At 35.7% G+C, this 25,916-nt stretch overlaps 1 protein-coding gene across 8 annotated transcripts; it reads left to right on the plus strand.

Moving 5' to 3' along the window:
- The first annotated feature begins 240 nt into the window (after window positions 1-240).
- LOC131075420 (eukaryotic translation initiation factor 3 subunit F) lies at window positions 241-25,916 on the plus strand. 8 transcript variants are annotated; one of them, XM_058012257.2, is made up of 10 exons: window positions 241-349; window positions 444-610; window positions 1,192-1,309; window positions 2,259-2,342; window positions 15,537-15,808; window positions 15,940-16,019; window positions 16,427-16,656; window positions 24,894-25,015; window positions 25,123-25,236; window positions 25,385-25,916. In XM_058012257.2, exons 4-10 carry the CDS (start codon window positions 2,324-2,326, stop codon window positions 25,472-25,474), a joined length of 927 nt encoding a protein of 308 aa, XP_057868240.1. In that variant the 5' UTR covers window positions 241-349; window positions 444-610; window positions 1,192-1,309; window positions 2,259-2,323; the 3' UTR covers window positions 25,475-25,916. The 8 variants fall into 8 exon arrangements, with proteins under 8 accessions (XP_057868240.1, XP_057868239.1, XP_057868237.1 ...); XM_058012256.2 differs by having other exon boundaries at window positions 494-610; XM_058012254.2 differs by having other exon boundaries at window positions 515-610.

The raw sequence follows: 25,916 nt of genomic DNA on the forward strand, positions 1-25,916 counted from the left end.
TAGTAATTAATTCTAAGGAAATATATGATACAAACATATTTGTATTGCAACCCTATATAAACAAAACAATAAGGTTCTATATAAAAAAGATAAATTAATTGATCTTCTATCTGGAAATCAAATTGTACTCTTCACCATAACTTCATTATTATTTTTTATCGACATACTGAGCGTTGTATACTCGCGTGACCCCTAAGCGTAAACCCTAAACACAGGGCAGGTGGACAAAACCTCAAATCAGGGCAGGTGGACAAAACCTCAAATCATCTTTGAGCGGTTTTTCTAAATAGGTGAAAAAACACCAGAGCATTAGAAACAAATTTGTTCTTTCTGTATCATTTCAGTTCAGGTATGTCCTTTTACTAAGCTCGAATGCATTTTATTGGCGAAAGCAACCGTTCTTTTTGAAGGTTTAAATATTATTGCTTTTGTAATATGTTTAGCTTTTGTAATCATGTGAGGGCCTTTCCATTCCACCTGTGCTTGACGTTAGGGTTTGTATTTCCACCCCTAGCCGGTGATCAGAGGTGCGTAGGAGTGCACGAGATCAATTTTGTTTGAATCACTGCATTACTGTTTTCGTTTGCGCAATTCGCTTCCAACAAGAGAGGTTAGGAATCGATTAACTTTTTATTTTCTTTTTCAGGTACTCTGTTTTGTTTTGTCGAGCGAAAAATAGTGTGGTGTATTTTTAGGAATGTTGAGATCTGCTGCGAAAATATTGTTTGTTGTAGTGAAAGGCAGTTTGATTTGCCCGGGCGGGCTTTGAAGTGCATGCACGAATTTAATTCGAAAGATTGCCTGTAATCAAAAGTTCCCCTGCTTTTTATTTTTAACCTTTTACTGCAAGCGTGAACTGCAAGATTTTAATTATGTTAACCTAAATTGATACAAACACTTAATTGAATATGTTTTCCAAACGAAAGAAATAGTTGTACGCCCATGCTTAAGATGCCAGTATAAGTAAACTAGGTTTTGTGCATAATAATTGGGTGCGCTGTAACGATTTTTTAATTCACCTTGGCCTTCTATGGTTACGTGTCTGGCTTTAAATATAGCTTTCCTTAGCTGTAACTTGTTTTGATTTATTTCCGCAAGGGTTTTGTACATATCTATTTTAGATTTATTTTTATTTGTGCTGTTGTTTCGGTTTGAGTGATCTTATGCACGCACTAAAATTGTTTGACACAGAACCGAAGATCATTTACTCCTGTGTGCTCCTGTAGTGGTGCGTTTTGGTAGAAATTTACAGCCTAGATCATATGCGAATGTCTCACACTCCAAATTGGTGTCTCGCTTGACAGGCTAGGTGAGCACTTAAGAAACTATGTTTATTCCTCTATTTTGCATATAAGAGTTAATTTTGACTACCCAGTAGAGTAGAAAATGGCCTTCGTAGCTTTACTTTTTATGATGGTACAACATACATGTGTTTGAGTTTCAAGGGCCATGCTTTTCTGGATTTGTCATCATTAAGTATTTTAGCAAAGGCTACACTGAGACTTTCAAAGATATGCCTGCACGAGTAGATTGGTACCTGCAAAGGCGATGTTAACATCACTATTTCGATTGTAATAATTGAACACATTTTTTTTGATATTTACTTGTTCATATGAATCCAAACTTGAAATTCTCATTTTTAATGACATTTTGTTTGCTCACATTAGTATTTAATACATTCTTCTTTGCCTAGGCTAATGATTACTTACTTAAAATAGATACTGATGATTCCCATGCCTTCAAGGCATAAATTGAAAGTAATTCGCATATCATGCATGCTTAATAAACAGAAACACATGTATATTAAAATGAAAAAATTCCAGAAGTGGAATCTGCAAGGCATAGTCGTTTTGATGGAATTTGTCAGCAAGCCGATAAATTTAACAAATTTTGAGGACATAGCGTCAATTAGTTGCATAGCTCTGCTTATAAAATGAAAATATGAATGTAAGCTTTACTTCTGAAAAATTGTATGTCATGGTAAGAAGGGCATGGGCAATTTGCAACATCAAATTGATATCGCAAGACTTAGAGGGAGGCACAAGTGTGTGCTATGCAGAACAATACTGGAGACATGATATGAAATTAAGATCAAGCATATCAAGATTAGATATTTATCTGTATAAATTATTTCCAGGCATACCATGCTTTTCCTAGAAAGGTAGCCGCATCTCTTTTAAGTTTTAACTAGTCTGCTACATAAGTTGTATTGTGGAGGCTGTTGATAACTTGATAAGATGGTATCAACATGTTTGCAGATGGATGTACACAGTTAATAAGTTCGTTTGCCTAAGAAGGCTGGCTTAGTCTGTTCATTAGCGCCATGAACTTGATGATGCCTAGTGAGTTTCTCATGTTTTTGTTGATAATCGGGCTTATTAGATAAAGGCTACTATTCTTTATCTTTCATAATCTAAACTATTTTAGCATGTTTGATGTTGGAAGATGTAATTTTAATGTGAGTTTTTGACCTAAATGACTTCAATGTAATACCCTTCCTATACTTCGTTGGACAGTTCGAGAGTTGGTTTCGATGGTTATTAACCTGTTTCTTCATGGTAATGATATGGGTTTTGTTGATTTTGACTAAATGAATATTTTTCCATTGCATAATTTTTTTTTATTGAAAGAGGGTTGAGGGGATGGCTTGCATCTAATGTATCCAAGGCTAATCTCGAAGCATATTGTAAGAAAGGATTCTATCTAAAATGTGAAATTTAGCTGCCAGAATCTTAGGTCCTAATATGATGGAGAGCATAATGTAAAAGGAGAGGAGTGAAACAAATTAAGATTATAGGAAGCTCTTTGTTACTCTCTTGAGAATGCATGGTATCAACCCTTTAAACTGATCAAGATTGAAAAGAAAATGGCAAGAGAAATATGCTAAGAAAGAACTAAATCCCAATGTCATAAACAAACAATCCTAAGAAGAGCAACATAAATAAGAACAATGATCAAATTTCAAATACAGCCACACTTTCTAGCTCTATTAACAATGACAATAACAACAATATCATAAGTGATCCCTAGAAATTCGTACATCCAATTAAAATCACAACCAACAATGTAGTTGGCACAATAAGGCTCATTAATGTGGTTGTAATGTCCCCTTTTTTGACCACTTAGTTTTTGTTTCCAAACTGATAGATTAAGGTATCAACCAGGGCACATAACGTTTTGGATTTATTATGTCTTAACTGCATGCTGTACAATATCTTGGCAGTAAGCTTCCATTGTGCCTGCAAACTCCTACGTGAAAGTGAATATTCAATGCCCTTGACTTGCATAGGAGTTCGATATTATGTAACTGCATTTTCAGGCATGATGTTCTTCATCTTCATCTGAGAAATTGCTATCGGCAGTACAAATTGGACCTTTCTGAGGTCCAACCGCTAGTTTATTAGCTGGTAGGCTTTCCCTGTGAGCTTCTGCTTGTACGGATGAATGGCAAACCTTTCTCATGCCGCTAAACAGGTCTCAGGCCGTTGGAAAACAAGTATTCGGTGCCACATTCAAGTAGAATTTATTTTTCAGATGACCATAGACATAAAACATTCCTTGCATCTATTAAGTTTGCAGATTTGATTTACCATTGCAGAAGATTTCCTCGCTATGTACAGCAAGTATCAGTAAACCCTAACAATTTTATATATAGTTTTCGTTTATTATGAGTAGATTGCAGCAGTAACTGCAAGGAGTTTGGTTTTGGGTCATCTATTTTTTAAAGTATTTCGACTTTCGCAGGGGTTAGTAATATTTTTCCTCCACACTCTGCCCATTTTTTTAATTGGCATTGATGATAGGTGAACACAAGTTGTGCAGAATCTCGAGGGCAGTACTCTTTGTTGTGTTTTTATCTGTCTGTTTTCATATATGATATTATTGTAATACACAGTGTTAACTTCTATTTGTTTCTTCACGTGGAGATATTTTACTTTGAGATAATTTTCACGCTTATTTGATGGTTATTAATTCTTGTTTATTTTGCTTTCATTGTTCTTGAGGTCTGATGTGGGTATTTTAGGCTTTGTTTTTTAATTTTTAGAGCCTCTATTTCTTGTATCATTAGGTCTGGCTTGCTATTGGGATTTCGTTGTTTCTAATTTACAAGCACTGTTTGAGGAAACACAAGGGCAAGGCTTTCTTGCATGCTGACCTTAATAAGAATGAAAATGAAGGTCTCTCTAAATAGATGACATTGATTCTCAATTTACTTGGCTATTGATCCATCATTTGGTTCACTCACCAACTTGTAGGGTTTTCAGAAAGCTGAAACATTTTCAAATAAAAAATAAGAAAAAAATTAAAATTAAAAGGACAAATTGTTATGTTTTTTAAATTTCATATAGGAGATAATTGTATATGGTTGGCTACCATTCCTATTTTTTACTTTTCAAGATTTCATTATGTCCAGCTAGGGTTTTTATTTTTGATGGAATACATACGATTTTCTTTTCGTGAAAATCTCAACAAAACCCTTTTGATCCTTGTAAATTCTATAGAAACATTCTGAAAATTTGAAGAAATTGTATGGAACATGGTTAAATATGTTGCAAGTCTTATTGGATTCGCTATTTGTTTTACCTAGATGCTTACTTGTAGCCCTAAATGACATGGATTCATTTTGAGTACAGATAAAATATGGAGCTAACTTCCTGTGGCAATTTCTATCGAATTTTACCTACCTGAATAGGTTTTTGTCGTATCAACATTGGACAGGGCATGTATATAATTTATGGTTTTATATTACAACATGCTTCATGAATTAGGAAACTGGGGAAAATAGAATGATGATTTATTTATTGTATTGAAATTACAAAATTAATTGTCTTAAATTTTTCATCAACATTTATTGAATTTCTTTTGACTTCCCATGGGTTCGTCAACTTTTCTTAGCTCAATTTGTTCCATAACTGTTGTTGAGTATTCACTATAGTTAAAGTAGTCTACCAATTTGGTTGTGCCCATACCATGTCAATACAAATTGTCAAATATTTAAGAACACAAATTATGTTTAACTACCTACTACAATTAAAGTGCCCATAGTAAGATCAACAACAATTTCATTGTGCCTAAGCCCTTCGTTGATTTTGAGGCACTAGATTAGGTAATTTCTACACAGAAGCATCGGGATGCTACTCCAAAAAAGACATTAACTTCCTTCACAGAGAGTTTCAAACAGGTACAATTTCTATTATTATTGTTTTAAAATATATCATTTAGAGTTGAACTAAAATTTAACATGAAAATGAATACATACATTTCTTGTCCTACATTTCAATTTGGGCTTTTTCTGTTTGACTGTGGATGATTATTTTCTGTGGAAACTAATAATCCTAAGTTGTGGTTTAAAATGGTGTAGACATAAATTTAGTTGTAGTGAAAATAATTGCACTGTTTGAAGCATTTTATGCTTAATAATTACTACAAGGCCACAATACAATTAGTAGTTGTATTGGTCATGTCATTACCTTTGTTTTCTTTGTCTGGTCACCGAGGTGTGTTTGTTACAAACTTGATGAAATGCATATTTTTTATAGAAATTGAGAACCCTTGATAATGGACTTTAAACAGTGAGGTTAAATTTAGCAGCTCAAACAATTTTCATTACATTGGTTGTAGTCGAGGGAGCATTATGTGATAAAAGGTGCACATTGTGTCTCATCATGTGCTTCATTTTGTGTAAAGTTTTGTGAATTGATTTTACTTGGAATTGCAAAACACAACTTGAAAGTTTCTTAGAGAAGCAATTTCATGTGTATACATAAAGAAAATTGTATGCTGTAGAGTAAGTTTGTATTTTGTCTTTCGAGTTGATAGACTAGGTTGCACATTTGAATATTGTAAATTTAAAATACAGTCATAGTAACAAAATAACACTACTGGGACCATTTTGAGGCTCAATTCACGAGATTGCTATTTTGGATGACATCATGTGGATTGCATTCTGATTTTGGTGTCATCCGCTTGCCCTGAATCTTTTGCCAGTTGAGTGGTAAATTTTGGTCCTAAGAAATGGTGATATTTGCACATGCAATCTCTACCCCCTTCAAGAAACAAATTCAAGACACCTTCAAGGAACTTTTTCAAGAAGAATATTTTCATTCTTAAAATTGTGGTACAGTTGGATGACTACTATTTGACCAACATTGTCATGTCCCCTTCTGTTAAAATTGGATTTTGGTCAATATTAACTCATATTATTCTTCCGTGGGTTAGTTGGACAAGCTTAGGCAGAAAAAGTAATTTAATATTTATGAATGTCCAAATATTTTCAGTATCAAAAGGACATTTAGATATTAAATTAAATATTTGGAAACAATTAGTGGGGAATTGGATTTTGTGTCATAATGGGAAGTTTGAAATAGTTCTATTTATGACTTTCCCACCAAGAGAGAGGAAGGGAAAATTGAAATATTTCTAATTAATGATTTTCCCACCAAGAGCAAATTTGGAGAGCAAGACTAGAGTGGGAAATTAAATTTTTTCATAATTAATGATTTTCCCACCAAGTGCAAATTTGGAAAGTAAGAGGAGTGGAAATTTGTAATATTTCTAATTATTGATTTTCCCACCAAATTGGCCAATGACAAGATAAATACAAAGCATATTTGGAAAAATGGATCTTTATGCCATTTCTACTTCTCAATTTCTTATAGTATGAACTTCATGTTCTACAAAATTCTTCAGTGGACGGAAACCCATTGGAGATTGGAGGCTTGTGGATGGAAACCCATAAGTTTCAGGTGGATGGTGGACGAAACCCCATTGTTCACATAGAGCAACTTCATCCAAAGGTTGCATTGGAGCTTCAAGATTTCAGCAGTTTTCTATTGTGTGTGTTCAAGGCTTCATTAATATTGTTGCAGTAATTCCAGATGTGTTTTGAGGGCTTTGCTGCTGTTATTAATCTTGTATCAGATCATATTCTATGTATTTTCCATTTGTAAATCAAACAATATCAGCTTGTGGTATTTACAGTGACACTGGTGGTATTGTGTTATAATAGTTTGGCGGGTTTTGCTTATAAATTGGAGTTTGAATGTATTAATGTTGTTGCTGCAATAATTGGTTTCAGTCCTGATTAAAGGATGCACATATCAGAAAAATCATTTTCAATAATGTTCTATAAAGTTCCATTTTAACTCAGCCCTTTTTGTGCAAAAGTAGCTAACTAGTTTGGGTGTTTTCGGTGAAGTTTTGTGTAATATATATTTTCCAGATCTAAAAGCAATATTAATTTTTTGGTTGGGGACATTACAAACATAATAAATCTCAAGCATAGTAAAATGATTGTTTTTGAACCAGCAATAGAGTTAAATAGAAGTAGATGTCAACGTTCACTTCTAGAGTTTTGCAATGAGATTAAAAGCTATTCTAGATGCTCACTCAAAAGTACAAAAACATTATTATGTCTATTGGTAGTTTTTAAAGTTGTTTAAAGCAAACTACTCTATAGGAAGCTAATGATACCAGACTCTTTGAGATACATCATGGCATTTATTTGGCCTTATCATTGTTACTAAATTTATAATGTTACTTTTTTATGTTGTAGACATCGGGCTACCTTGTGTTTGATTTTTTTTATAGCACATAAAACATCAATGAAGTTGAGTTGGTTTGTCTATTGTATTGAAATTTGGTACAACAAATCTTGATGTGGATGATGAGAAGAAAATACTAGCTGAGCTCTGTTGACGTGTGTTTTGTACACGATCATACACAGAATAAAATAGCTAAAGGCATCTTATCCTCTCTTGAATAAAGTCTCTAACTGCTGAAGATTCGCATGAAGGATCAGTTAGGATGACTCCAATGTTCTGGTTAGTAGGGTCTCTACGTGTGGATAAGCACCAGTTGGTATGATGTGATTTGCTGTGTCCTCAAGGGGATCTTACACTCCGAAAGCCTGAAATTTTACTAAACTAAGAAGCTTTTCAAAAAATAACAAAAGGATAGGGTTTTGCAAGGAGTCTAATCTAGTCTAACACTAAGAGTGACTTCATGTGGACAAGGCTTGGCAAGATTCTACCAACTTCAATTTCGCCATAAAATAACAACTCAATTGAAATTGATGCGATCTTCTAAGGTAACAAATGATTTTCAACGCATCAAAGAACAAAGACACTACCACGAAGGTACATATCCAAGATACAATAATGATTGAAGGTTAAGTGATTCAAATATCTCCAGTCGACCACGCAAGGCGTTCCTACAATCAGCAAGAAGCTAGTGGTTTGGATTACGAATCCTACCAATGATCAAGTCTCACACTATGTCCTTCAAATTAACACACTAATTTGATTGAGCATGATTCAAGTAAATTGAACAACCATGAAGATAACCAAGAACATTGCAACAAAACACCATAACTTCAATATTTCATTGATTTCCAAGTCATCATGTACAACAATTGCTTGAATTCCTTTCCTCAAACTCAATCTTGCTACAAAAACAAATTGCTTATAATCTCTCTAATCTCTTAACTATCTCTATTCTCTCATACTCTAGTTACAAATGAAAATGAAAAATGAGGGTATAAATAGCATCCTCAATTACAATGAAAGGTCCAGATTGAAAGTAGATCAACGGTCAAGATCATGACACCTAAACCCTAATTAGGGTTTGTTACAAATGGCCTCCTTTTTACTGAATAATATTAAATGCATAGCCAAATATTAAATTTGGCACAAAAACCTAGGAGACATAAACCAATGGCAAATAAGATGCCATGTCATCTATAACAACCTCTCATCTAGAATCTTATTCCCTTTCCAATTCTCTTTTTTAGCATATGCAATGAATCTTGATACGATTCCTTCGATCTCTGCAATTGGAATCTCGGGAAGATTCTTCATACTCTCTTCCAAGTGGATGACCTGATCGAATGCATCTAGAAGAGCCGCGTCCCATGAAGATTCAAGTTCCTTTGTTCTTTCAATCAGGAGCATGGTGGCAAACATCTGATCATATTGCTCATCTGTAACATTTGCGTCCTTGCAAAAGATGACCTTGATTCTATCCTCTAATTCCTGCATATCCACATCTGTCTCGACCTCGATCCTTCTGCCAAGAATGGTACGAAGTACCTCAAATACTCTGTCCTGGATAGGATTGATCACCTCCTCAACTTGGCTACATTTAGTACTGATGTCCTCGAAGAGAACACTCTTCATATGGAGTAAGGTTGACCACTGAAGCAAACTGTGAGGTCCTCCATCCATGATCTTTTCTTGTGCTAAGACCCTCCTTGATGTGTGTCTAATTACTTTCAAGACAGGAATGACAACATCTTTGGTATGGGCAAATGCGGCTACTGTTATCATCAAATTGTGGATTATCTCAAGAACCTGGATAGCCTGATGAATAATCTTCATCATCCTTGTTACAAACTCTGGCAACTGTATGAGATTTATCCATCCAAGTACTTGTACGCTGGACCATATTCTTGAATCTTTCTGCCTCATTGATTGATTGAAGTGGAAGTGCTTGCACTGGTGATCTAGCTGGATCCTGACGTCTCAAAGGTTCATTGAGATGACTGAAATATGTCCTCCATGCACCGACCTCTCTCTCAAGCTTTCTATTCTTGTCCATTTCTTCTCTAAGCTTGTCTTTCAATGCCTCAAATGAGTCGATAGCATCATCCAATGTCTGCTCTGCTGTGGATGGTCCTAGCTCAAATGTCTGTATATCATATTCTTCTGCTAGGATCTCACCTTCATATCTGTCTACTGCCGGTGTAGCTATCTGCAGTTTTCTGGATCCAGTCTCATCTCGAATCATCTTGGACATCGTGGTGGCCTTCCTCTTTTCTGTTACTTCGTGAGAACGTCCAACAAGGCTTTCCAAATCAATTGCATTATCTTCGTCTTCTATCACGATCACCTTGGTTATTCTTTCCTTCAACCAATCTGGGATAGCCGATCTTGTCTCTTGAACTTGAATTTCTTTATGCACTATTTCTTCTTGTCTGGGAGGAGATGTTATTTCATTGTCCTCTTTATCTTCATCTAACTCATAATCTTGGAGAGATCCATCTGGTGACCCTTGCTGTGCCTGTCCTTCTTCCTGCCCGTCATTCTGTACCATTGACTCCATGGATTCTTCCACTTGAAGTGTCCTCTTCTCTGGTCTAGAAGAAGTACCGGATGATCGATCTCTGTGAGCCTCTTGTTTCTTCTTGGATGGCACTGAACAGCTGGAGGAAAGCCGGCCGCCTTAATGATGCCACTCTCGATTATTCTTCGGGCGACAGGTGATGGCTTGCCAATGTAAGGGACCTCTCGAAACTTCTTCGTGCTGAAGTTACCCAAGTTTGTATCTCCAATGTTGCTCCACTTCGACACGATGTTGGTCTCCACCTCTTCGGTCCTTTGATCTTCCTTCATGAGAGCTGAACGACTGGTGGATGCTCCCGCCTTCGGGGTCGCCATACCTACACAACATTTCAAAATGAGAAACTAGATCTTGCAATGAATAACATAGATTAAATTAATTTTAGGAAACCTCATGATAAGTCTTTGAGTTATCATTTCCTAAAAAAAACGATTGAGCTAGTTGGAATTCAAAATTCAAAATTCAAAATTTAAGCTATGACGATCTAAAATTAAAATTAAAACAATAAAACCACATCGCCATACCTCACTAGAGAATTAACTCTAGAATGCAAAATGAATAAAATCGCCTAGGCAAAATTGATATTAAATGGCCTTGATGTGATCTTCAAACCAACGTTCCTCTTATCAACTTCGCCACCCTTCAAGTTTTTGACGTGATCTCCAATGCCTTTGACAAGTTCGCACAATTTAAACTTCAAGTTCGCACCTCCTTGGATAATATTAGTGCCACCTTTGAATATAAATTCGCACCTCTAACACACAACTCGCACTCCTCCTTTGTCTTCCTCAAATCGCATGTGGAATGGTAAAATGATAATGTAAAAATGACGATCCTCACCCCTCCTTTATAGCGCTCATACCTCCAATTACCTTAGGCCGACTTTGGTAAAATATAGCAATTAAAAAAAAGATTTTTTTAAATAAATAACAAAGCCGACTTTCATAACCCAAGCGCTCTTTTTAATTTAAATTAATAATTAATAATTAATTATTAAATGCCATCGTTTTTAATTAATAAATTCGATTTTTTCTTACAAGGCAAAAAACAATTAATTAATATTTTGCGCAAATTTTAAATGCCAAATTAATTGGATTTTCGAAGTTATCGATTTTTTAGCATTTAAATAAATTCAAAAATATTTGTTTTGAGCGCCAAAATTGTAAAAGTGGGAAGATTCAAACCTCATCGCCCTGGTCCCTGACTGAGGGACAGGAGCGATCCATTAACTTTGTCTTGATCCTTGCATTTTTGACGTTCAACATCTTCACTCTTATGTTGAAATTGCCATTTTCGTTGGGTCCTTCGAGCTTGATTGACTTATCTTTGCAAATGAATGTCCTTTTGTGATGATATCGCCCTGGTCCCTTGGAGAGGGACAGGAGCGATCCTCATGTTTTCACTTAGATCTTGCATCTTCAATCTCCAATTTTCATCATAGGGCGAATAATAACATTGTTCCTTCACTCCACGTTTGTTTTCCTTGACTTCTATGAAGCGTTTAGACGTTTGGAAGGATCATCGCCCTTGTCCCTTGGAGAGGGACAGGAGCGATCCTTGTCTTCTAGCTTGAAATTCTTCGTTTTTGATTTTAACTCCTCGTTCATCACCCTTCAAAAGACGCTTCAAACCCTTTGCAACTTTGCTTTGATGTAATCTTCGAAGGATAATGAGTGTTCTAACCAATATCGCCCTGGTCCCTTGGAGAGGGACAGGAGCGATCCTGGTGTCCTGGCTCAAACTTGCAAACTTTTAACCTTTGTTCTTCGTTCATTACCTTCCAAATGACGCCCTCGATCTTGCCTATCTTTGCATTGTCTTGGTTTTGAAGGAACATGAGTGTTTTAATGAAAATCGCTTTGGTCCTTGTCCAAAGGATAGGAGCGATATAGGTTCTTTAGCTCAATTGATAGCATTTTGACGTTTAAAACCCTTGTATTTCACTTTGTTAAGACGCCTTAGACCTCTTACCAATTCGCATGATCTTGACTTAACGTGATTTTTGAAGGAATTAGCAAATATAATAGATATCGCTCTGGTCCCTTCCTGAGGGACAGGAGCGAACTTAGGTATTTTGGTCTCGTCCTTGCCCTCTTCAACTTGCTATCGCCTTCATCGTGTAAAATAAAGTCCCTCGATCCTTCTTAGTCGCTTGGTACTTGGCAAACCTTTGAAATCTAGACATTTATAGGAATTTCGCTCTGGTCCCTTGGAGAGGGACAGGAGCGAGTTAGGTGTCTTGATGTAAATCCTTCAATGTTGACGACCTTTGATGCTTCGTGCTTGATTGAGACGCTTTAAAACATCTTCACCACCTTGTACTTTGTCTTGGAGTGCCTTGAACTTGGAGGAAAAGGCATCATAATCATTATGTCGCCCTGGTCCCTTGGAGAGGGACATGAGCGATATTGCTCTTGTAGGCCTCATCTCATTTTATCACCTTCGAAATTTATCTTCAACGGATTCGTAATGTACCTTTTCACTCATCCATGCCTTGGAATTCATTGTAACTTGGCAAGAAATTTGTCTAAGACAAAAATCGCTCTGGTCCCTGCCTGAGGGACAGGAGCGAACTTGGGCATTTGGGTTCCTTGTTGACGTTTCATAATCTTTAATTTGTCTTCAACGAGTTCAAGTCACATCTTTTCTTGCCTTCAAACCAAAAACTTGCTTGATCTTTGCCCAGAACATGCCCTATGAAGGATTTCGCTCTGGTCCTTGGGAGAGGGACAGGAGCTACAATGGATTTCGCCCTGGTCCCTTGGAGAGGGACAGGAGCGATTTTTACATCTTGGGTCATTCTCCTTCACGACGGCACTTCAAGTTATATTCATTTGATAAAACATCTCTCCTTGGACCTCTTCAAATCATCAAGCCATTAAAATCCTGCAAGGACAAAGCAACATTTGATTTTAAGCTCTGGTCCTTCACTGAGGGACAGGAGCGATTTTCACTCCTGGGGCATTTCCGTGTTCATGAAATTCTTCAATTTATATTCAACGGAACGATCACGCCTTTCTCTATCACTTCCATTCGAAAAATCATCTTGACCTTGCAGGGATAGTAAGATATTTGGAAACGAGCTCCGGTCCTTCACTGAGGGACAGGAGCGATTTTGCTCCTACAGGCCAAAATATCAAGATTTCACAAATTTAATCACTTCCCAAGGCAAAAACAAATCATTCCCCACGCCCAGGATCAAAAATCAAAAAACTCAAAATTTGGTCAAAATTCCTCAATTGGATAAAATTCACATTTTCACCATCAATACTTAGACAAATTAAGACTCTGCATTCAAAATTCCAATTGAAAATAGACCATTATGGCGAATTCATTTCATTCAAAATTTGCATCCTACAAAAGGAAGCTCGAAAGCTCTCAAGACTGACTGGATTTTGGCCTGAAAAGATCGAAAAAGGAAACCCTAAGGCTTGACCCTAAATCCAGACAACTGACAAACTACCAAAACCCTAAAAAGCAGAGCGAAAGGCGAACAAAAACGAGTAAAAAGAGGGGGCCCCCATTTTAAATGGGGCGATGTGTGAAATGGTCACAACAAGCTCTTGAAAGAAACTGGTCGAGCACGAAGTAGACGGGCCAAATCACTTGAAACTCTATTTGAGTCAAAATTTCAAAAGAAGAAAGTGAAGTAATTAAAATGTGGATGTGGATAGTTTCATAAAAGATTATGACGTTGGTGTTAGCACAGAGCAGAACATGTCAGCCTGATAGGACAAATCAGTCTATGTTGAAATTCCTTGAACTCAAGAAGACTACATTAGCAACATTAACTCTACTCTTAGATGTCTGCTTGCACTATATCATCTACAACTTGAAGGAGTAAGTTGATTTGGAGTGTTATGGTACATCAAGGAATCTCCTAATAAAATGTTTTTAATGTCTGAAGATGAACTCTAAGTTTTTTGCTAGCATACGGGGTTGATAAATGATTCCCTTGTAAGAGTTCACTATGGATTGAATGTTGCTAGTCATTATTCTATAAAATATGTAAAGGCTAGGAGATAATAATAAATATAGAGATGATTAATATCAATTCGTTGTGAAATTGTGTTTACATTTGAAACTGACAATGATAAATAAGAAATAGAAGCTTTTGATGGGTAAATTTTTTTTTGATCTAGGGCTTGTCAAATGCCTGTTTTCCCCCATTATACAATTTATGGATTCATTTGAAGTTCTAGAGCTTCCAATGTGTATTGATCAATTCATCAATGAGATTTGGGGTAGAATAAATATGGAATGAGGACATTTACATTGCAATCACAAACTGTCACTGCTTTCTTTTAACAGGTAATGAAAATTTTATTTTTAAATTTTTTCTTTAATTTTCTATCAGTGTATCTCTTGAACCTCATATGGGTGGAAGTTAATACAGATGCAAAAGCATATGGATTTCAAAGAATCGATGTTGTTCAATTAATCAAGGAGACAAAGCTCCTTTAAATAGAGTTACAAAGACAATGTTTCTAAAAGAAACAATCGTTAACTAGAGGCGAAATTAGAAACAACTTAAATGACCATTAATAACACAAAGAGAAAGATATTATTCTAATACCCTCCCTTAATGGTTATCGTTCTAATTACCAAGAGAAATAACAGAGAAAGTTGCCCCCTTCTTCTCAGAACACGCTGCAACAGAAGACAAGAGCCTGCCACTAACTCTGCTACTTGAGATGAGTCTGCCACCAACCCTCTTAGTAACTGCAGAACTTCTGGAGACACCCAAAACAACACCAACTGTCCAACCTGATGTTGGAGAACTGTCCCTCCCTGTGAGGAAAAAATCGGCAAACCCTCCAAACTATTGCAGATGAGCAAGATGCCCGAAAGTAAACTGCAAACAAGAGACTAGTGCAGATGTTTGCACAACTCCAGGTGCGACTAAAAACGGACTGCAGCAAAGTACAATTTTGAATAAACAAAGAAATTTTTCAAAAAAAAAACTGTTAAAACGAATTTTTAATTGAAAAATTATTTCGAAAATAACCAAGGCTCTGATACCATAATACAGATGCAAAAGCATTTGGATTTCAAAGAATCGATGTTGTTCAATTAATCAAGGAGACAAAGCTCCTTTAAATAGAGTTACAAAGACGATGTTTCTAAAAGAAACAATCGTTAATTAGAGGCGAAATTAGAAACAACTTAAATGACCATTAATAACACAAAGAGAAAGATATTATTCTAATAGAAGTGCTAGTTTTAACTCCTCCAGATTTTTTTCTACAATCATGAATCTTTGCAATGGAGTGTAAATCTTTGTCTTGTTTTCAGACCCGAGACTCCCAATGGGCTGAGTTTAAGTTATTCTCACGTTTGTTTGTGCATTACCTTATAAATTTAAAGTATTCCCAACCCTAACCTTTAAGTCTTGTTGAAATTGCTCTCCGTGACAGGCTTCAGCGAAGATATTTCTTTCAAACGAATAAGTAGCCGAAGAGCAGGAGCAATGGCAGCTGGGCAAACGGTTTTGCAGATACCATCAGCCTCAACAGGTTTAACTGCCAAGCTTCATCCAACAGTTCTGTTTAACATTTGTGATTCATATGTTCGCCGGAACGACCAGGCGGAGCGTGTTATTGGCACTCTTTTGGGCTCTGTTTCTTCCGATGGAACTGTTGATATTCGCAATTCATACTGCGTCCCTCACAATGAATCTTCTGACCAGGTATTTCTTTTGAAACTAATCTTCACTATTTTCATCTCCAATGCTTATACATGAATTAGGGCTTGGAGATTTTATTTGGCACAGTTCAATATTATATGCTTCTTTCACTAGCAACATTTTTGGGCTTGCAGGTTGCAGTGGATATTGATTACCATCGTAATATGTATGAGTTGCATCAGCGAGTGAATCCCAAAGAAGTTATTGTTGGATGGTAAATCTCTCACACTTCTTTATTTACCTCTAACTTATGTAATTTCTTATTTTTATGTTGAGGCATATTGTATATAATATATATTGTTGAATGGTAATTCTCTCACACTTCTTAATTTTTTCCAACTTTTAGTGTTGAGGAGGCTAGGAATAAGTCATTTCAATAAATAAATATGAATATAAATGGAGTTTTACTTCTGTTAACTTTTTCAAATATGCACTGAGTTTGCCTTGAGGTATCTGAGAAATGATGGTGCTGGGTTTTATTTGTTTGTTTTGATTCGATTTTTTGAGTTCTGAAAGAAAATAACAAAGAGTTTGGTAATGATGTCCTTACAAATGGTTGAAATCTGTTTGTCTTAAGCTATACGAGCATTTTCTCAAGACAATAGATGTGGAATTGTGTAGGTATTCTACAGGTTCAGGAGTAAGTGGTAGCAGTGCTTTGATTCAGGATTTCTATGCAAGGGAAGTGACAAATCCAGTCCATTTGACTGTGGATACAAGATTTGAAAACATTGAAGCTAGCATCAGAGCCTACGTTTCAACCATTTTATCTCTTGGAGACCGACAGCTAGCAGCACAATTTCATGAAATTCCTCTGGATCTTCGAATGGTTGAAGCTGAACGAGTTGGGTGTATGTGACTCAACAGCCCTGAACTATGCTCTCTATTTTTTTTTAACTGTTGCACAAATGAAGCTGTAACTTATTCTAATTCTAGCTTTTTTTTCTTGTACTTTGACAATTTAACTCTTAAGTGTATTCACATAATCACAGTACATCATTTCTTTTCATATATTCTTCCCCAAGAGCTGTTTGCGTTTCAGACTATGCCCGTAATTTTTAATAATGTTTTGCACTTTCATCTTCTAGGAGGTTCTGAGGAAATTCTTTCCTTAATATTGTTTTGGGTTTGTATGATGTTATCACCACGGTCAGATTGGTAGCCTAAAACCATAGTTACCAGAATAATCTAGCATACGAATGAGGACCACATCTGCAGTGGTGCCCTTATGCATTTACTTAGTTATCCTAATTTTGATGGTGTTCTTGCCCCTGCACTGGTACTGGTACCCCTCTTCTACAGGTAACTATGTCTCAACCTACAATCCACACTGAATGGTCATCCGTCTATTGCTCCCATTCCATTAGCACACTTGGCACACAAACTATGTAATCATAGACCAGCACTTTCAATAGTAATACCTGATTGCACATCTATTCTACTTTGTGAATTGTAAATTTTATTAGGCAAGTCTTTACATCCGCTGAGTTTGGATGAGCCCTATTCTTATTGCCTTAGGCTTAGCAGTGACTTGATATTGGTAATAATTTTTGTGTATTTTGTGCTGGATGTTTCCTTTTTGGGTTCCAAGCTATTGGTCTTTGTTAATCAAGAAACTCAATACCAAAAATTATAAACTTTTTGTTATGGAAATTTTACATCATCTAATTACACAGATATGATTTAGTTCAGTAACTAAATCTTTCCACCCTATGAATATTTCCCTTGAGTAATTGTATTCCATAAAGCTAAAATTGCCACCAACCTTAAACCTCATGAGGACCTAAACGCTTTCAAAAGCTTGGTTAGACTTTCCTTGAAATTTTTTCTTCTTATTGCATCTGTTGTTGTTCTAAGAACATTGTCAACCCCCAGAGACATAGTTGAAAATTGTCATCTGACTTATATCGTGTGATTGTTTCATGGACCAACCTCTTCTATGACCAAATTACTAGAACTGACAGATTGGAGGGTCTGCGATTTGTATATGGATGTATAGAAGGATTGAAATGTCGGAAACCATCTGCAATGTGCAAATAAAACTACACGAATCATCCACATGGTTCACTAAGTACAAGGGATATCTGCATTTATCATGCCCTGCTTTGACAGTAAATACCCTAACAAAAGAAGATTGTCTTTTGACTCTTTTCAAAGATTTCACAATTTTCTTAATAAAAGAAAAATTGTCTTTTCGAAGACTTCACAATTTTCTTATCTCCTAAATCAAACTCAGACAAACAAGAAGGAAACATTAAATGGCCAATTCATTAAAAGATGGAAATGATATTAAATAGAATTAATAATTATTAGCTGACTTCCTCAAAGAACATACAGCTGGAGCATGTAGATCATCCACATAATCTGGTATCATGACTTGAGTGGAAGAGATCCTAGGTTCGAGCCTCAGAAATAAGACAAATCACAGATTATGGACGATGACATAAGGAATTTGATAATAATGCTAGCCGATTCATTAAGACAGTCAAGACAATGTAATTCATAATATGGCCAATTCAATAAGATTCATTTGACTGACCAATCTAAGGACAAAGATAAGTTTAAGCAGCAATTAATAGGATGTGTTTACATGATGTATCACACAACCAGTATTTACCTTATTTTGATAGCCGATTCTTTGTTTAAGATATAATAACTGACTATACAAAGGTGGTTGATATGTTTATAAAGTCGTTAAGGAAAGCAAGCATTGAAGCTGGCGAGTTAATTATAATGGCAGCGATTCGTGTGATAAATAATGATCCTTATTAGGTATTTGTTTGCAGTGATTACCAATGTGACAAGGTGCGAGTACATACAGAAATGATATTATATGCAGCGATTACAATCATATCATATGCAGCGATTACAATATATTATGTCTAGTGATTAATAAAGAATGAGAAGATTAGTAAGGTAATAACTAAAGGCTGCGTTCCTTAATGGAAAGGTGCTTCTGTTGGAAAGAATGCATCCATTATGAAAAGGTATCTCTTTTCATTTAGAGATGAAGATATTTATAGAGATTGGGAATGATTCTGAGAGGGGGGAAGAAATAAAGATATATCAGATCTACACATTCAGATCTGTACATGAAAGTAATAGAAGATCATCAAGAGAGATTGATCGAGTAGAAATCTGAATAAATGAATAATATTCAGTATACAATCCCTATGGATTATATAATTTTTTGGGTCTGATGCATAATGCATAGACCATGATATTACTGATTTGCTATTTTGTCATCCATGTAGAAATGGATGTAATATATATATATATATAAAGGCCGAGTGGAACTGGGAGTGGTACTGGGAGGCCGAGTGGGACTGGGAGGCCGAATGGCGGGTGTCATTCCTTGCTCCTGGCTTTGATGGACAGGTTCGATGGGCCTTGTTTGATCTCCCATGATGCTTCATGATGTGGATGGGTTGTTGGGAAAAGCCTTTAGGGAATCCACAAACACACTGTAAACTACAATGATGATTAAGATAATGTTCCTAACCCTAGTAGGAAAGATCAAATTTATATCTAACATAATTGAGGGGTCTAAATCAGGATCTAATTGCTAAATGATATCTCTATTTCATTTCTTATTTTACTTGGGATTAAGGTCTAAGGAAAAAACTAGGGCATTGGGAAAAGGGGACATTACAGCATTAACTTCAGCTTTATGTGCACCAGATCTTTTATGTTAATTGCCCTTGAAATAATTATTCACTGAGCCCAAGCAATCTCTGAATCATCCTTTGAGAAGGTATTTAAATTTTAAATGCGGATGCTGTCAAAAATTGTAAATACCATATAAAGTGTGGATTCCCACAGTCATGGTACATTTCTATTTTGCAGATTAAGCACTGCATGCACTGATTACATGCCATTTTTCTTCAAATCTAGTTTAACTAGTGTAGCCAGAGGTTTGAAACTCCCTACATAGAATAAATAAAATGTTTTTTTTTGCAACTATTCTATCAAAACCATGTCCTTCATTGCATATCTTGCTAAGTGCTAAGAAATAACAGAATGCATGTCTTCTTCAGCAGACGATCTGCCATTACAACAGGGCCTGCATTTAATAAGAAAAATTGTATCAGCATAATCAGAAGTATAACATCAAAGAATTAAAAAATGGATAAAAGAATAAAGAGAATGGCATCCTGGCTCTCTCTAGAATATGCATGATTGTGAAACCAAAACCCAAATCACAGGAATTACATTATAAAACTGATAGATGAGCCCAACCCAAAACACCTTGAAATCAAAGAATTTGTGAAGGGGGTATAATTTATTTTAACCAGAGGAAATGAATACATTTGCCTTTTAACTTGCTTGCTATGCTATGATATGATATGAGGCAAGTATGCATACATTGGCAGTCATAGCAAACTTCTAATAAAGGTAATCAAGCCAAGCTTGAATAATTAATTCTAAAGATGCATGCTCATACAACAAACATGGATATGGGTGCATGCATGTTCTTTTATTAAGAATACAAATGTACGTGGAATCAGATCGTTTACTATAAAGAAGTAAGAGAGATTAGATTTGATTACATGTTCCACATTACAAGTATGATTTACAACCCAAGCTCCAATCTATATGTATATTCAATGATCCATGTCATAGCTCAAACTCCATGATTGGCATCAATGTCAAATCCATCTCAATGGTTTGTATTAACACATTCATTTCCTGGAATGCCCCATTTTGGGATATTCCTAAATTTTGCCCTAAAACCACAATTCTGATTAGAATAAGAAATGTAATACATTTAAGAATATTAATTTACCAATTGAAATGCCCTTTAAGAGAATTCTTGGTCTAGGTCCTGCATACAATACTAGTCACTAGAAATTGACGTTAAACCATAAGTGAAGATGACATCTATTTTGACTATACATTAAAATGCATCATGATATCATATAAACATCATTCATATTAAAATCCAATTAAGGCAATGGTCATTTCAAAGCATATTTATAATAATCTTATTAGGAATTCATTTGAAACGTTTGCAAATCACAATCTTAAGGTTGGTTGTCCTTGTATTGTGAGAACATGGATTGTGGTTCGCCCTTCCATCCCTCAGTTCACCTTGGAGTCTGGCCGTCCTCCTCGATCAACACCGGAAGCATGAAAGGATTTCTGGTCCATTCCACCCCCCAGCTCATGAGCATGGAAGGCTGGCCGTCCATTCCATCTCTAGGTGGTGTATTTGATAAGAAGCATGAAGGATGGCTACCCTTCATCTCTCGTGAATCCAGAAAGCTGGCTGTCTTTCCTATTTGTAATCCGTTTCTCTAAATTCAAAATGGATTATTATACGAATCTACTGTTATATGCCTGTAATTTTGCTTTATTTACAGATTTATCTTTTAATCTAGTTGCTGCTGTTATAAATATCTTTTTTTGCTCTTAATTCGATTTTGATTCCTGAATTCCTTTTCTGCTTGAATAGATCCACCCTATTTATAATCCCTATGAAGGGATGGGGAGTCACAACTTCATAGCAATCTTTCACAAAGGATACAACTCCTCCAAGTGAAGTGTCCCTTAATGCTGCCCTTCAACCAATTGGTGCCTCTTTAAATTCTATTTGGTAAGACGTGCACCTTTTTGGAGGAATTGCTATCCTTAATCAATCGCTTCTTTTTATGTACCCTTTGTTGGGCTGAATGATTTCCAATTTCTGTGATCTGAGCCTCTATGGCAGGGGCATGACAGTTTTCCATTCCCCAGATAGCTTGCCCTCAAGCAATTTCAAATTTGGGTGATCAAATATTTCTGTCCCTTCTCAAGTGATGTCTTCTATAGGCAAGTTCTTCCATTTAATTAGATGCTCAGGATTAGCCTTATTCCTTATCTTCGTTTCTCTCATATCAACAACAATTTTGGGTTTCAAAGTCATCTTTCCTTTGTCGTCGAGCAGGGTTAACTCTGAATATGGGGTGACATATTGTCCCAATACTTCTTAAGGTGAGACATGTGGAATGATGAGTTGAGACATTGTCATATTTCTATCCTCAGAACTCTTGAGCTTTTGTCATCTTTTGATTTGCGTAGTAGTAGTGATGTATTGAAAGTTTACTATATGTATTCCATATGTTAGCCTGAGCCTATTAAATCATGTTTTATCTTTGCCAGTTTATTCCTACAGCCATGCCATTTATTCTTGCAACCATGTGATTTATTCCTGTTGCCATGTGGATTGTTCAGGGCAATATCATATGTGAAATTAATAGATGTCTTGATTAAATAAAATGATACTGCAGGGAATAAATGATACTGTGGTGGATGTTCGCCTATCACGCCAGTTGAAGGAAAGGATTCTCAAGAAGATGACTAAAGATTGAACAACAGAAAAGCTGAGAAGCGTAAGGAACGGCATAAGAGGAGCAATCAAGCGATACTACCGATGTCTAACTTAGGTGGACATTGAAGTTGTAAATACCCCCATAGTATGTTATGACCGTGGTTCGGTTTAGATCCGCATTTCTTGCAGCATAACTTCAGCTATCTCCTTTCTCGGTCAATTATCCGCCTCTTCTTTTCAGCGTGATTTGTGTTGTCTGTTGTAGATGATTTCTTTTTAATGATAAGCTCTTTATCTTCTCAGAGGTTAGATAGAAAGAGAAGAAAAACAGAGCAGAGGATTTTTCATAAGTATTTTTGAGTTTCTTTTCATATTGAATCATGTAATGACTTCCAAAGAACGATGAATAAAAATATGTTATTTTGAGCTTTTAGAGTTGTTTTTGGGAAGCTTGGTATCACTCATCCAAGGGGGCCCACTTGGTGAGTGTTCTTGTGCATTTGTTAAGATTTAGTTTTCTTTCCTTAGCTGCAGTAGACGTTCTTGCATTGATTGTTCCTGCAGCCATTGGAAACAGATCCACTGACTGTTCCTGCAGCCAAACCAAAATAGAGTAATTTCTGTTTATCAGCATTGAATTTATCCAGTATTGCTTTTATGAATTTATGCAGAAGTTTTCCTGTAGCCTTTCTATAGTTTCAATTCTTGCTTATCTTTTCCGCATAATGTTAGTTGCTGCAGTAATGCAGAATAGCTGTCGCAAGAACTTAGTGCATATATAGTGCAGACCCATTTCAAGTATTACGTCCTTGGGTTGACAATCAAATGAACACTAGCTATGGAAATAATGACTTTACCAAATGAATGTCCAAACTTCGGGTTGAGACTTCAACTAGAGTTATTATTCTTATTGTTGGGTTGAACACTTTTGGCGCCATTGCCGGGGATGGTGTCAAACTAAGAACCTATTATGGTTATTGTCTTTAGCGAGAAGATTATGAATTCCTAGCGGATTCAAAAGAGAGCATGAAAAGACAAATAGCAGATTAGATGAGAAGAATATAAGGAGTTTGAGATTATATTCATGACAGATTTATGATCAGGTTATATCAGATATAAGGAGTCTTATAACAAAGTCGTGCTGAGGAATTTTATAGCAGAATTGTAAGTAAATAGTATCAGTTTATGGGAGATTTATGATCAGCATAAATCCATTGTCAAATCAGAGAAAACTATCAAGATAAGTTCTATCTTCTGTACTGTTCTTAAAATTTTAAGTTAAATATCATTATAAAATGTCTCCAGTTTGGGTAAATTTTGTATTACAGTTCTCACCTTAAGTTGGAATTGTTGTTTCAGGATTAAATTTTGGAAATTCCCAAATGGGGACATTACAAAGCACGCCTCATATGTTGTAGATACTTTGTGCAAACACAACTTGCAAGCCAACTTTAGCAAGTGTACCTTTGATACTGCACAAATTCAGTATCTAGGATGCATAATTGTTCACAAAAGCATCCATCTTGACCTAGAGAAGATTAAGGTGATTCCAGACTAGCTAAATCCAAGTAACCTCCACAAATTATATAGCTTTCTTGGACTAAAAATTTCTACCACATGTTTGTTCTCGGATTTCCACATGTTTATCTGCCACTAAAAAAATTAGAGACATCAATGGTGATAAAATTGAAGCTAATAGTGAAGCCAACTATGAAAAAAAATGACTAAATCCTAGAAATGGCAATGTCAAAAATGAAAATTTAGATGATTATCTATTGTATTTGGTTGCTTGACAGCTCTTCAAACGGGGGAACCTGGATGAGTTGCTTGATATGGATAAGTAGCATAGGTCACATTTTACCTTAATACATTTTTTTTGGTGAATTAGGCAGAGTTCCAGAAACTGTAGGTCTAGACAAGTTGCTACCTTGTTGGAGGTCCAGTAACATGGGTTATGGTAATTTAATGGAGCACAAGAGAGTTCCATATCTGGCAGAGCAGGTTAACATCAAAGAATTGATTGTTGTCTACTTCACTGTCATGTCTAATGAAGTCATACATTTGTAATAATTAAAGAAATAAATTGTGTAAACAACTTGGTAATAAAATATCCCACATTTTAAGACATGCTGATAAAAATATATCAGATCATAGTGGAATTCCATATCAATGTATTTGTTGCAACATGTAAGTATGATATTCTTTCTTCCTTTTCCCATTGCTATGTTATACTTATTTTTGCCAGGAAAATTTAATATAATGTTTTTACATGTTTTAGCCATAGAAACTAGAGAAATTTCTTAAATAAAAAACTACACCATTAAAGATGCAGCAGGCCAATCATGTTTTCTGCTGTCTTCTACCGCCACGAGGTCATTCTTTTTTAAAAAACAATGTGGTTGTGGTGTGTGAATATATATAATCTACAAAGCAATGATGTGAGTGTTACATATATATAGGAGGAGTGAAATGCCCGAAAGCATCTGCAATGTGCAAATAAAACTATATGGATCATTCACATGGTTCAGTAAGGACAAGGAAATGTCTACATTAACTTAGCTTTATATGATAAAGATCTTTTATGCTAATTGCCCTTTGTATGTTTGCTCATGCAGCCCATGTTTATACTATATATGTTGTTGGTCTTCTTATTTATTATTGTTCTTATTAATTTATTTTATGGACGTTCACTTTACGTAGATTTCTAATTTGAAGCCAAATCAGTTTGTGTTATTAAAGCTGTCAAAAACTGAAATGAGATTAAAATTACAATGGCAGTTGATGTGTTGAAGAAAACAATTGTGGACAAGCTTCCAAATGATCTGGAAGGGCTGGAGGCTACCATGGAGAGGTTGCTTGCTCTAATAGAGGATGTCTTCAAGTATGTTGATGATGTAGTGGTGAGTGGTGTCTGTCTGAGGTTAAACTTTAATGAGAATTGACAAAAATGGATAGACTGGCATGTGTATGCTATTGTCTTACATTAGCTAACAATTTCTTCTCTCAGCGAGGTCAAATTGCTCCTGAAAATAATGTTGGGAGATATCTTATGGACACAATGGCTGCTATACCAAAGATGTCATCAGATGCATTTGACAAACTATTTAATGACAGCATACAGGTATAACATCATTTAATTCAGTTTGATACTACTAATGGCAGTTTTAGGATGGAAGAAGAGAAGATTAATGTGATTTAGTGCGTTCTGATTTCCCTATTTTGAATTTACTCGGTTAAATCTCAAAGTGGATGAATTTGTGTTCTTGCAGGATCTGCTTCTAGTGATCTACTTAGCTGGCCTCACAAAATCCCAACTCACTCTTGCAGAGAAACTGAACACAGCTGCACAGATACTATGATGATTTAAACAGAATGTGTTGAACCTTACTCTGTTAAACATTATTTAACATCCATGCAATGTGAATCGGGATCACAAACTGATCATATGAGATGACCAAATAGGCCAGGTTTGGCTTGTATGGGCTTGGAGGAGTGCATTTTGTGAGAGTTTTGCCACAATTTATATGGAGCATGTTTTGATTTCTCGGAGGGAAAATAATCAATTTTTTTCAATCATGTAGAGGGTTAAATTCATTTTATTCTCAGTTATCTCAAACACAGGTAACCGGCTCATCTGCATGCTATTTGTATCATAGTTACAAATAGTGAATATTGGATATGATAAATTGTTGAGCATCACTGATGCCTGCTGTGAGGCTTTTGTTATAACACTCTCATCCATCCAAATCCATAGTTTAATGACTATACCCTATCAAACCTTTTAGGCAGTGATTGCACAAA

The sequence above is a fragment of the Cryptomeria japonica genome, chromosome 4 (assembly GCF_030272615.1).
Source record: "Cryptomeria japonica chromosome 4, Sugi_1.0, whole genome shotgun sequence".
In the NCBI taxonomy this organism is placed as follows: domain Eukaryota; kingdom Viridiplantae; phylum Streptophyta; class Pinopsida; order Cupressales; family Cupressaceae; genus Cryptomeria; species Cryptomeria japonica.

What these genes read in the sequence shown, in the direction of transcription:
- LOC131075420 (XM_058012257.2), top strand. An exon ending in ACAATGAATCTTCTGACCAG is followed by an intron (nt 15,809 to 15,939) that starts GTATTTCTTTTG and finishes TTGGGCTTGCAG; the next exon opens with GTTGCAGTGGATATTGATTA. An exon ending in TGAAGCTGAACGAGTTGGGT is followed by an intron (nt 16,657 to 24,893) that starts GTATGTGACTCA and finishes TTACAATGGCAG; the next exon opens with TTGATGTGTTGAAGAAAACA.